General features: G+C 47.2%; 1 protein-coding gene across 1 annotated transcript in view; it reads left to right on the top strand.

Annotated features, from left to right (window-relative positions):
• LOC144686633 (mitogen-activated protein kinase kinase kinase 20-like) overlaps window positions 1-12,703 on the top strand; it is a 131,123-nt gene that overhangs the window by 80,031 nt on the left and 38,389 nt on the right. The window contains exon 16 of the mRNA XM_078552087.1: window positions 6,437-6,529. Coding sequence (XP_078408213.1) covers window positions 6,437-6,529 — 93 coding nt within the window. The remainder of the gene's footprint in view (window positions 1-6,436; window positions 6,530-12,703) is intronic.

Below are 12,703 nucleotides of genomic sequence, written 5' to 3'. Positions count from 1 at the left end.
TTGTTGCTTTAAGGCCAGCCTTACTGGCCTTAAACATATGATGTAGTCAGAACATCCAATCAGTACCGAGCACGAGGAGGCTTATAAGGGGCAGAGTTTTCCTAGCCTAGGGGGGGGGTGTATTGTACCCTTGCTAGAGGCCTGCAGCTAATCCAGCAGCTCTATAAATAAAGTTCGTTGTTCAACTAAAGAAGCCTCTCGGTAGTACATCTCTACGTCTGGTGACGAGGATAAATGATCCTGGCGCTGCCTCTCACCCTACAATTGTGAGTATCTCATTTTAAGGAAGAAAAAAAAATATGCTCAACAGGATGCCTCTCTTTGGGGTGATGAGCCCATTTGACACCTCCACGGAGGACTAGACTCGATACATCGAGCGCCTCAGGTTTTCTTTCCAGGCCAACAAAATAGGGGAGGAGGCAAAGCCCAAAGTAATTCTCTTGAGCGTCTGTGGGAGTCAAACCTAAAACCTTATTTGCAGTCTCACAACCCCAAGCGCGCCCAACTCAGAGTTCAGGGGTTTAGTGAAGGGCCATCTTCAGCCCAAACCATCAGTCATTATGCAAAGGTTCAAATTTAATATGAGGGTGAATACCCCAGGCGAATCTATTGCAACTTATGTTGCTAAGTTGAAGCAGTTGTCAAAGAATTGTGATTTCGGAATGACCTTGGACGACATGCTGCGGGATTGGTTAGTTTGTGGTGTGCGCAAGGACGCATTCAGCATCGATTGCTGGCAGAAGTCGATATAAATTTTAAACGAGCAATGGAGATAGGACTGGCCATGAAAAATGCTGAAAAAGGTTTGCAGGAGCTACAGAGCTTGCAAAATGGCACCGTTTACCAGTTAGGGTAGGAACCTGCAGCCAGACGCGACACCAAAATTGCAGAAGCAGCTAGAAAGCGGGAATCGTTCCCAATCACCCAGAAATCAAAAAAACATACCAGAGGCAATCAGACAGTGATCCTGAAGTTGAAATGTTATCGATGTGGGGATAACCACACTCCTGAAACATGTAGATTTAAGGGGGCTGAGTGCTATTACTGTTGCAAAAGTTGACATTTGATAAAGCAGTACAGAGCTAGTACAGCCTGGACTGGCTGCCAAGTAACCAGCCAGCAAAGATGTTAGAAGTACACAGACTGAAATAACTGATTCTGACATTCACTCTCTTTTTAACCTTAAAGCAGTCAAGGCTGACCCTATTACTGTCACTCTCCACGTAAACAGGAAGCCTCCAGTAATGGAGGCACATACAGGGGCATCAGCCACAATGATGGGTGAGTGCACATTACAGTAACTGAAAGAAGGTACCCAACCCTTAAGCCTGGAGAGAACTTCTGCCCAGTTGAAGACTTACACGGTAGAAGCAATAAAAGTAAAAGGCACCGCCATGGTACCTATGAGCTATGGGCAGCAGTCAGTCCAGCTCCCAGTAATAATAGTGACTGGGGAAGGACCAAACCTTCTGGGCTGTGATTGGCTAAAAAGAATCAAGTTAAACTGATCTGAGATTTTTCAAGTGCAGGCAGTGGACTGCTAGAATTGTTCAAAAAATAAAACGACAGCCTCTTTCGCAGTGAATTAGGAAAAATCAAAGGCTTGCAAGCCAAGATTTATGTTGCTCCAGAGGCAACTCCGCGATTTTTTAAGGCAAGGCTGGTACCATATGCTTTAAGAGAAAAAGTGGATGCCGAGATAAACAGGTTGGAGGAACTAGGTATCATTTTCAGAATGGGCAGCACCTATCATCCCCATACTGAGACTAGATAAGACCGTCTGCATTTGCGGCGATTATAAGCTAACAGTTAATCAGGCCATCAAGTTGGATAAATATCCAATTCCAAGAATTGAAGACTTGTACACAAAGCTGGCAGGAGGTCAATCCTACACTAAGTTGGATAGGAGCCATGCGTACCAGCAACTCGAGTTAGATAACATATCCCAGGGATATGTCACAATAAGCACACACAAAGGCCTATTCCAGTATACGCGCCTACCTTTTGGCGTGTCCTCGGCATGTGCAATATTTCAAAGGATGATAGAGAGTTTGCTACAGGGATTACCATGGGTTGTACTATGCCTTGATGAAGTCCTCAGCTGGATCGACAGAGGCTAAGCATTTAGCAAATTTAGAGGAGGTATTAAAAAGATTTCTGGAACCTGGAGCCTGCCTAAAAACGGAGAAATGCACTTACCAAGCCACCGAGATTACGTATTTGGGGCACCATGTAGAGACACTAGGATTACACCCTGTGGAAGGAAAGGTTAAGGTGATAAAGGAGGCACCTTCTGACACAAATATCACCAAACTAAAATCATTTTTAAGGATGGTAAACTACTATGGGAGATTTTTACCCAACTTATCAACAGTACTGACCCCCTTGCACATACTGCTGAAGAAATACCATCGTTGGTCCTGGAAGGCCACACAGGTGGAAGCCTTCAACAGAGTAAAACAACTGCTGCACTCCTCAACCTTGTTAGTGCACTTCGACCCATCTAAAGAATTGGTATTGACCAGCGATGCCTCTCCATTTGGTGTTGGTGCAGTATTGTCCCATGAAATGGATGACGGCTCTGAGAGGCTAATAGGTTATGTACCAAGAACCCTCTCAGTGGCCGGAAAAGGTTATTTGCAGTTTGGGAAGGAAGGACTGTCAATAGACTTCGGAGTTGAAAAAATTTCCACCAATACTTTCATGGCAGGCACTTTACTATTGTCTCCGATCATTAACTGCTTTTGGGCCTTTTCGAAGAAGACAAGGCTTTCTCGCCAATAGTCTCGGCAAGAATTCAGCGACGAATACACTTTCAAGCACGGACCTTTGGATACACAGTGAACACAGACACCCTTAGTCGCTTACTCTTACAAGAAAGCATCTCCTTTACTCTGTACCCCAAGAAATCGTCCTTTAATTGAAGTTTTTAGACAAATCACCTGTCTGCGTGAAGCAGATCAGGAACTGGACCAATTGAGATCCGCTTCTGTCCAAAGTGAGATACCAGATACTTACAGGATGGTTAAATGAGCCCGTCTCCGAGGAAATGAAGCCATTTTTTACCCGCAAATACGAATTGAGTTGTCAGGACGGCATCATATTATGGGGGAGCAAGAGTAGTCATTCCTGTACCAGACAGAGAGCTGCTCCTAACTGTATTACACAGCACTCATCCTGGCATTTCTACAATGAAAATGCTTGCCAGGAGCTACGTGTGGTGGCCTGGTATAGATGCAGATATCAAGAAGTTAATCAAGCACTTTCAACAGTGCCAACTGCAACAGAAGTTGCCAGCTGCAGCCCCATTACATCCTTGGCAATGGCCTGGCCGGCCATGGTGCGAATCCATATAGGCTACGTGGGTCCATTCCTATGCACAATGTTTTTGCTCATAATCGTCGCACACTCAAAAAAGATGGAGGTTGTTGAGGTGAAATCACCTACTTCGCATGCTACCATCAAACGGTTAAGCTAATGTCTTTTCACTCACGGATTGCCCAAAGTCATTGTATTAGACAATGGAACCGTATTTACAAGTGTTGAATTTCAGAACTTCACCAGTCTAAATGGCATTAAACACATCTGAACTGCACCTTATCACCCAGCATCAAACAGACTAGCCAAGAGGGCTGTCCAAACTTTCAAGTCAAGACTAAAAAAATTGTCGGAAGGAACGTTGGAAACCAAAATCTCACGCTTTCTTCTTAGCTACCGCACGACTCCGCATGCAACAACAGAAATTCCACCAGCAGAACTGCTTATGAAGCGTCATCTCAGAATGAGACTGAGCCTCGTATTTCCAAATTTGCCAGGGAGGGTAGAGAAGAACCAAGGTAATCAGAAAACAAGCCACGATTTGCATCTTAGAGCCTGGAAATTTATGGTAGATGGAGTTGTATATATTAGAAACTTCAGTAGCAGTCCAAGTTGGATCCCAGGAATTATTGTCTGTGAGACCGGACCCCTTTCACACCAGGTAGAAGGTCGGAAACACGTGGATCACCTGGACACCCTTCCACAGTCAGTGTTGCCACCAAGGAACTTTATTAAACCTGTAAGCACCAAAGCACCTGATCAACCTGTTACAGATATAACTGATGTCTCCATTGAATCAAATAGTGATGAACTGCCTGTGCCAAAAGAGGTACCCGTTATCGCAGTTCCTGATGGTGTCGAGCCTGTGGGAGAGCCTCAGGCTATAGAATTACGCCGCTCTATCTGCAACCGAAAATCCCCTGAACAGCTGGATTTGTAATTAGTGGACCTATGTATATAAATGTATAACCTGAATTCATGACAAAGTGCCAGTGTTATTACTTCTAAGATTTTTGATATTGTTTTTTATTCAGCTGTATAAAGTAATTTGTGTAAATAAAGAATGTAAAACAAAGAATTAAAGGGGGAGGAATGTGGTGATTGTTGCTGTAAGGCCAGCCTTACTGAGTAAGGGTCATGCGGTCAGAACAGCCAATCAACACTGAGCATTGGGAAGCTTATAATGGGCGGAGTTTTCCTAGCCTTGGTGGGGATGTATTGTACCCTTGCTAGAGGCCAGCAGCTAATCCAGCGGCTCTGTAAATAAAGTTTGTTGTTCAACTAAAGAAGCCTCTCGGTAGTACACCTCTACACTCTTGTACTCTATGCCCTTATTAATAAATCCTAAGATACTATATGCTTTATTAACCACACTCAAGACCTGTTCGGCAACCTTCAATAACTTATGCACATATACACCCGGTCCCTCTGCTCTTGCACACCCTTTAGAATTATGCCCTTTAGTTTATATTGTCTTCCTACCAAAATAAATCACTTCACACCTCTCTGCATTGAATTTCATCTGCGACTTACCTGCCTGTTCCATCAACTTGTCCTTTTGAAGTTCTACACTATACTCCTTATAGTTCACGATGCTTCCAAGTTTCATATCATTCGCAAATTTTAAAATTATGTCCTGTACACCAAGGCTTAGGTCACCAACATGTATCAGGAAAAGCAAGGGTGACCCTTGGGTAAAATAAAATAGTGTAAAAAACTAATATCAGTAATGGTGACCATGAAACTACCAGATTGTTATAAAAACTCATCTAGTTCACTATCATTCCTCAGGGAAGGAAATCTGCCATCCTTATCCGGTCTGACCTACAAGCGACTCTGGACCAACAGCAATGTGGCTGAAATGGCCTAGCAAGCCACTGAGTTGTATCAAACCATGGCAGAAAAGTATAAGAATGCAAGTGGACAGGCCTCTTGGCATCAGCCCAGGCCTTGATCAGTGTTTTTCCGAAACCTGGAACTCCCGAGCTAACGTCGCAGTTCCTACATCACATGGACTACAGCAGTTCAAGAAAGTGGCTTACAACCAGTTTCTCAATGCCAATTAGGGATGTGCAATAAAAGCTGGCCTTGCTACTGATGCCCACATACCATGAACAAATATATTCAAAAAAAAAGAATGCCACCTTGAATAGGACACATGATACCCTAGCTTTGGTCACTCATTGCCCCACTGATCTGCAGCAAAGTGTTCGCCAGCTCATTGCTGGCAGGGAAGTGCAGGTGGGCCATGAGAGGGATGATGGTAAGAGGGGACATGGAAGTGGAGACTCTGGTCAAAACATTTCCACTTTTCACCTATTGCCCGCCAATACCCTACCTCGTCCCAATGGCTTGAGTTTGTTTGCGGAATTATTTTGTGCTGGGAAGAATGGGGCATGTGAAGAGAGAGAAATGGGACAGGTGAGAAAAGAGGTGGATTGAAAGCTTTTAGCTTTCAGCACTTACTACTGTCTTTCCCTATCATGTCTTCAGCCTGCTCTACTGTTGCTGCATGAGTTCTCACCTTGCTTTCAAGGCGAGTTCCAGAAATGCCTGGGAACACACAGATCCTCGAAACCATGTTCGTATCATAATTAGGTGATTAACATATTGAAATTGATAACCCGTCTCTCCAGAAGGAGTTGTGTGCTCACAGACTTATGCGCTGCAGTTGATTGCAGAAGTCAATGGATTAGATACAGCTTCTGAATGCACTGTTAATTTCCCCAATTTTAACCCTCCGTCTGCTCCCAAAGCCACGTGTTCCTGCACGTTAAAATTCAGCCTGTCAGTTCCTATCCCCTCTCTGTCCTTTCTTCCCCCTACCTGCTCCAAAATTTGAAAATTAATCATTTGCGTCACCCGCTCACTACTTTCTGACTTAACTCCCCTCTTTTTTTTCAGCCCTTGAGGGAGTTGCTTTTGAGCCTTGCTTTTTTTAAAAAACAAGAACAAGATTTTTACCTCACTTTCTGAAATAGTTTAAACACTTCAGGTGCTCTGCTTTGTAAATTTCTTCACCAGTGCTGCTCTACATATGAGCAACCCTCCTTCTCTGCTATAATTAAAAAGACTTGGTTACGAAAGCCAAATATAAATTGTTACTCTTTTTTTGAAGGGCGATGATTCTGAGGAAGAAGATGTCGGAGAAAAAGTAGTGAATCTGGATCTGCTTTTCGGCTATCATTTAAAACCAGGGAAAGGATCTCAGGTAAATTGGTTTTGGAATGCCGTTGCTGCTGCTGTACATTGGTACATGTATTAGCTCTGCATTATGCATGAGGTCTAGAAACATTTGCTGGGATTTCAACCCTACTATCTTTTTCCTGAAATATATAAAGTACACTCATTGAGAAATATACTGCAGAGGATTTACTCCTGGCAAGAGTTTAGTTGTTGTTGGATGTCCAAGATTTTTTAAAAAAACCCTAACAGCCTTGTTGGGGGAGATTTCCTGCCGTTGCATTTGGTGCATTGCTCGAGAAAATCTATCCACCAGTGCAGCAAACTGTCTCGCCCCTAGTTTTCCGCTGTCAGTTGATTTGAACAATTATTCATAGTTGCTTTTGCACTTTTGGCCTTGGAAACAAGCCTAGTGTGGGAAGTGGAAAATTTGGTTAGCAAATCCAAATTAAAAGAACATCTGCATTTAAAAGTAAGCAGCTGCATATGGGGATGAATATCACCTCCACCGGTATTTCTTCAAAATTGACTTTAGATGTTTAGCAGCTTTGACTAAGAATGGCACAGGCGAGAAGCATAAGGCATAAATAATGTGAAAGGGAACCCAATGTGAAAGCGCAGAGCAAATTCTTTGGGCAAATAATGGACTTTTGCAGCAGCCGACCACTGTTTTGCTGACTAAGTATACTTGCAGCTGCATGAAGTGGGAACAAGGAGTGTTTCCCCATTTGAAAACTCAGCCAGCAGTGCACCATTGCTTGCAGAAGATGGTAACCAGACTTAATGCTGTGTATGCTACCTACAACATCTGAAAACAGATGCGCAGGACAGCAGCAAACTTAAAGGAAACTGGCTTGGAAGAATTATCCATGTATGTCATAGCCAAAACAGGATTCCATACTACAAAGTATTATCTTCCAGCCTGTTTGGCTTTTCCATAGTTACGTATCCATGCCTAGCCCTCAGCTAACTTTAAAGCTCTTAGACTGCATTGCATATATATTGATACCTTAGTACTGCATTGCATATATATTGATACCTTAGTACCACATGCCTACGAGATGCCATGTATAACTGAAAACGTTGTCTCACTCACAACATCTAAAAGAACCTAGCTTTATGATGTGCAATTATGTACTGATACGTAGGTTGTTCACAGATCTGTTATTGTGCTTGTGCCTCTTTAATTTCCAACTATTTGAGACTATGGGCGGAATCGGTCCCAGATTTGCACAAAGTTGACTGTCGGCCGCAATGACGGGTTTTTGTGCTGTATCGTCCCACTCCTGATGCGTCCCACTGCATTAATAATGAATTACTGGGAAATACGCTGGATCGCTGGCGGGGTGGCCTCTGATTTGCCCGCCCCTCCATCACCTCAGGGCTTCAGTAATTCGGGTGCCATATTTAAAGGGTGCCCCTGCACAGAGTTTGTGCCCTCTTAGGGATTGGAAGCTACTATAAAGTCATGGCTGCCAAAGGGAGGAAACATGCTACCTCCAAATTTAGCAATGCCTCCCTCAAGTGCCTACTGGGCGCAGTGGAGGCCGGGCGTATAGTCCTCTACCTCTGATCTTTGCGAAGACCAGCAAGCAAGGTCACCAATCCAGTATAGGAGGTGGTGGATGTGGTGGTCAGCGCCAACACCCTGCAAAAAAGGACAGCCACCCAGTGCCGAAAGAGGATGAATGGCCTCCTCCACTCCACCAGGGTAAGTCACTCTTCTCATCACTCACAACTCTCACACTCACAAACCCATCACACATCCACTGGCATCTCACTCACTACCAGTTCAAGGGACATCACCATTCACTCTCTCTCACACACACCTTCATCTACCCTGTGGATTGTGTCCTCATCCCATCCATGGGACCACTCACCACCCACACATGCCAGGCATCCTTATTATCTGGCCTGGCAAGAATCCTGCTTACACTCTCTCCAGCTGTATTCATGCAGGACAAGCTGGCACACAACAAAAGGGAGAGGTCACAGACTGGTGGAGGAATGCCTGAAATCAAGGTCCTCACTGAATAGAGTCATCCAGCTGGCTGGCGACAATCTGGACCATTCCTGTGCTGACAGTGAGGTTGGCGGTGCTCTATCAAGTGAGGGTCCAGCAGTGCAACATCCATCACGCAACCATGCTATGAGTGATGTGTCCTGTCTCACAGGCCACTGCCATGCACTAATTATCTTTCCTTGCTTTCGCAGGCACATCCGGGAAACAGCCGAGGGGGTCCAAGAGCCAGGTCCTTGACTCAAGTCCCGAAGACATCACGGAAGAAGAATCTGATGACACCCTCACTGAAGTCCCATTACAGCGCTCACCCACACCCTCCACCAGCTCAGAGAGGCACACCTCATTGGGAGCTAGTTCTAGCCTCGCGATCACAATCTGGTGAGCACATAGCACTGTCTGATCCACAGCAGGAGGCAGCAGGGGCTTCCCAAGTTTCCAGCACTCAGAGGACTGCTGGGGTCCAGAAATCTGCTGAATCCAAGCCAGATGAGGAGCCTCTGGACTCGATCATATCTCAGTTGCTGGAACTGCAAAGGCAAGCTCAGGAACATTAGGAAGGGATGTCTGCTGCACTCCTCAGATTGCAAGACACAATGGAGGCGTACGTCCGCCTTCAGTCTGAGGTAGTAACGCCGGCATGCCAATGCACCGAGATCAACACTGGTAGGATGGCGGCCGCCATGGAGACCTTGGTCCAGGACGTCACTCCTGCACTGCTGCGTGGGCTGAACTCCATCACTGATGCAATATTTGGCCTCCAGCAGTGTCAACATGAGAGGGGTGCGGGGCAGCTCAATCTCATTCCAGCTTCCCCTTCTCCTCAAGGAGTCAGCCTGGGGCCCTTGGGCACCCATAGGGAGGAGGATCAGCAGGTGCACAGCCTGGGGTCATCCACCCAGGTGACTTCGTGAGTATTCGGCCCATCCGAATCCCCTCTTCCTTTCACCCCAGCAGCTCCAACTCCTCAGGCTGAGGTGGGTGCCACTGCCACACAGCAGGACCCTGAAAGCAAGCTGGGGCCCTCCAAGTCTTGGCCCTCCAGAAGAAGCCTGTCACAGCCATCACAGACAGGGCGTAGCGGTCAACAGGCTGCCTCCACCTTCGCTGTGGATGTCCGGGGAGCACCAAAACGTAGAGGCAGTGTTAGGGAGGTTAAGAAGATGTAATTGCACAGCCTGAGCACGGGTGTTAATCACTTGTACGTAATGTTCACTCTTGTAAATAAACTCCCAAGAATGTCTCCTTGCCTATGGCTCTTTGTTCTGATGAGCAGTGCTCGTGTCACTCAGATGTGAAACCTTGCTTCCGGCACAAGATAAAGCTAAGTGTCTCAGTCCAGGGCCTCTTCCCTGTGCAGTGTATAACCTTCAGAGCAAAGTAATGGTCCGGCTTCACGCTCACTGGACACATTACTGATGCCTGCGCCTCGATGGTGCTTGTCATTGCTGCCAGAATGTTGTGGGCAGGTGTCACAGAGTTCCATCATTCTCTCTGTGTGCTTTCAGCACTTTTAAGGTGGGGCTGGCCCCCATCTCTTCAGCATCTGTGTCCAGTGATGGTGTGGTCCTGAAAGGCTCAAGTGATGAAAGCTGACAAAGGATCAGGTGTATTTAAAGTTTCATGGCTGCGTCTCCATGATATGACCCTGATCACAGAGGACAAGTAAGCTGCCCTCAGCCAGACAGGAGTCAGACATTCAGTGGGTTTGTGAAGATCTAAGGAGTGTCCTCACTGCATGTTACCATCATCTTCCTGGAATCGAGCAACTATTAGGGCCTCTGCTGCGTCTCCATTACATGAGCCTGAGCACTGAGGGTATGTGCACTGCCATCAGCCACATAGGAATCAAACGTTCACAGATGCCAAGTTCAGGATAACAGGACTGTCCTCACTGCATCTCGTCATCATTCTCCATGAAACTTGCGGCTATGAGACCTCCCAAGGGCACCTGCCTCATCTGGCCAATACTTGAGGACCTCATCATCGTAATACCCTTCAACGTCCTCCTCATCAGAGGAGACGTGCAGCCTCGTCCAACTGCTTCTTAGCCAGGTCCCACCCACCGATCCCATTGCAGCGCCAGGTTGTGCAGCACACAGCAAGCTATGATGATGTGCGACACCCTCTGCAGACTGTATTGCAGTGCTCCACCAGACCTGTCGAGACACCGGAACTTCATTTTCAAAATGTCTATCGTTTGCTCCACCAAAGTCTGGGTCATGGCATGAGCCTCGTTGTACCATCAGTCTGCTGCAGTCTGAGGCCATCACATGGGCACATCATGTCCTCTATGGGTAGCACTTGTTCCCAAGGAGCCAACCCTGCAGCCTCTCTGGACCCTGGAAGATGTCAGGGATCTGAGACCTGCTAAAGATGTAGGAGTCGTGGATGCTCCTTGGGAATCGTGCGCAGACCTGTAAGCTGCGTTTGTGGTGGTCGCAGACCAGCTGAACATTCAGCAAATGGAAGCCCTTGAGGTTGGCGTAGTTGACTGCTTGTTGCCATGGAGATCTAAGCACCATGCGAGTGCAGTCGATGATACCCTGCACCTGTGGAAAACCAGAGATCTGCGCAAATTCCAGTGCCCTTGCTTCCTGGCTTTCCTGATCCTGGGCGGAATGCACAAAGTTGTGTGCCTTTGCAAAGATGGCATCCGTGACCTCATGGATACACTTGGGTGTGGAGGCTTGTGAGATCTCACACAGGTCACCTGTGGAGCCCTGGAAGGAGCCACTGGCGTAAAAATTGAACACTGCAGTCACTTTCACGGCCACTGGCAGTGGATGCTCTCCATGTCCCCGTGGCGCCAAATCCTGCAGCAGGTGGCATATGTGACCGATCAGCTCTCTAGACATGCGCAATCTTCGGCGACACTTGTTCTCAATCATCTGCAGTAACAACAGGTGCCTTCTATAGACCCTGGTGAGGTGCCTACAAGTGATGACTCCCTGTGGATCTTCAGCTGCGTGTGCAGCAGGCCCTGCCACCCCTTCACCTTGAGGAAAGTGGTTCTCCCTTTGTGGAGCCAGGCGCCTCCGCCTCACTCTTTTTCTTCTTCCCTGCACCCTGTGAACAATGAGGAATACCGCTAGATCACCAGGCTCCATGATCCTGATGTCCTCCTCCTGCAGGATCAAAGAGAGAGAAATGTGGGTTAGCACAGGTGGCCTAAGAACCTTTCTTGGTTAAGTCTGAAGGCCCCTTCACGCATGCAGGAGAGTCCTGGCCACCACTTGGATAGCCAGTGTGTAATGTGCTCACTGGCTGCCTGAAACCCCACCCACCTCCGCCCCTCTCCACCTGACTGATTGACAGCAGCTTGGCCCACTGGACTGCATGCTGTGCACTCAGCTCAGGCACAGGCATTCTCCAAACCCACACTGCAAGGCTGCGTTGTTAGCTTGAACCATGATGGATACTGGTCCAAACCTGAATAAGGACATTGCGAGGGGCTCTGAGGGCCTCCACCAGTAACTGCGCCAAGGCCACCTTTCGCAAAGGGTTTGTACAACTTGCCCAGTCGTCCAATTCCTCTGCTGCCTCCTAAAACACAGATTAACTTGCAGCCTGTGCCCAAGGGATGAAAAGTTCTGGAGCATTTGGTGGAACATTCATGCTTTTATGTTGCTTGAAAGGGCAGAAAAGCTTCAGAGGCTCGACTCCACATCAGTGGAACTGCAGCTGAACAATCTCAGCTGTGGAAGAATGCTCACTTTTGACGAGCTTTTCCAAGCGCTTGGCCACTTCCCTCACCCCTGCTACCCCATCCCCTCCCTTCCCCCAGCATGTACTTGAGTACTTCCTTCGGTCTGCGCTGCCTTGACCCCCACCACATCCCCCCCCCCCACCCCCTACCCCACCCGGCCTGACCCACACTGGAGTCCTTGCCTTGGCACCACACTGAAAGCCAGCCTGGAGAAAGTGACTTGCCTGTGCCCCTCACGAATGCACAATGCCTCTTCCTTGATGTCCTACAGGTGATGCTCACGAGCGCTGTGCCAGGTTGTGTGCATTCACCTCCCAGTTCCCCTCAAAGTTCAAGTCGCCACGTGCATGCCTTTCAAAGGCAGTTGTAAAGCATGCCTTTCTGAAGTCACGCCAATGTGGGTGGTAAACTGACATGGGGAGATGATTCCAGTGAGCAGGGCTAATAATGAGATGCTAAAGTATTGGAATTAG

The sequence above is a fragment of the Cetorhinus maximus genome, chromosome 11 (genome assembly GCF_964194155.1).
Source record: "Cetorhinus maximus chromosome 11, sCetMax3.hap1.1, whole genome shotgun sequence".
Taxonomy (NCBI): Eukaryota; Metazoa; Chordata; class Chondrichthyes; order Lamniformes; family Cetorhinidae; genus Cetorhinus; species Cetorhinus maximus.
This window is presented reverse-complemented; position numbering and strand designations above follow the sequence as displayed.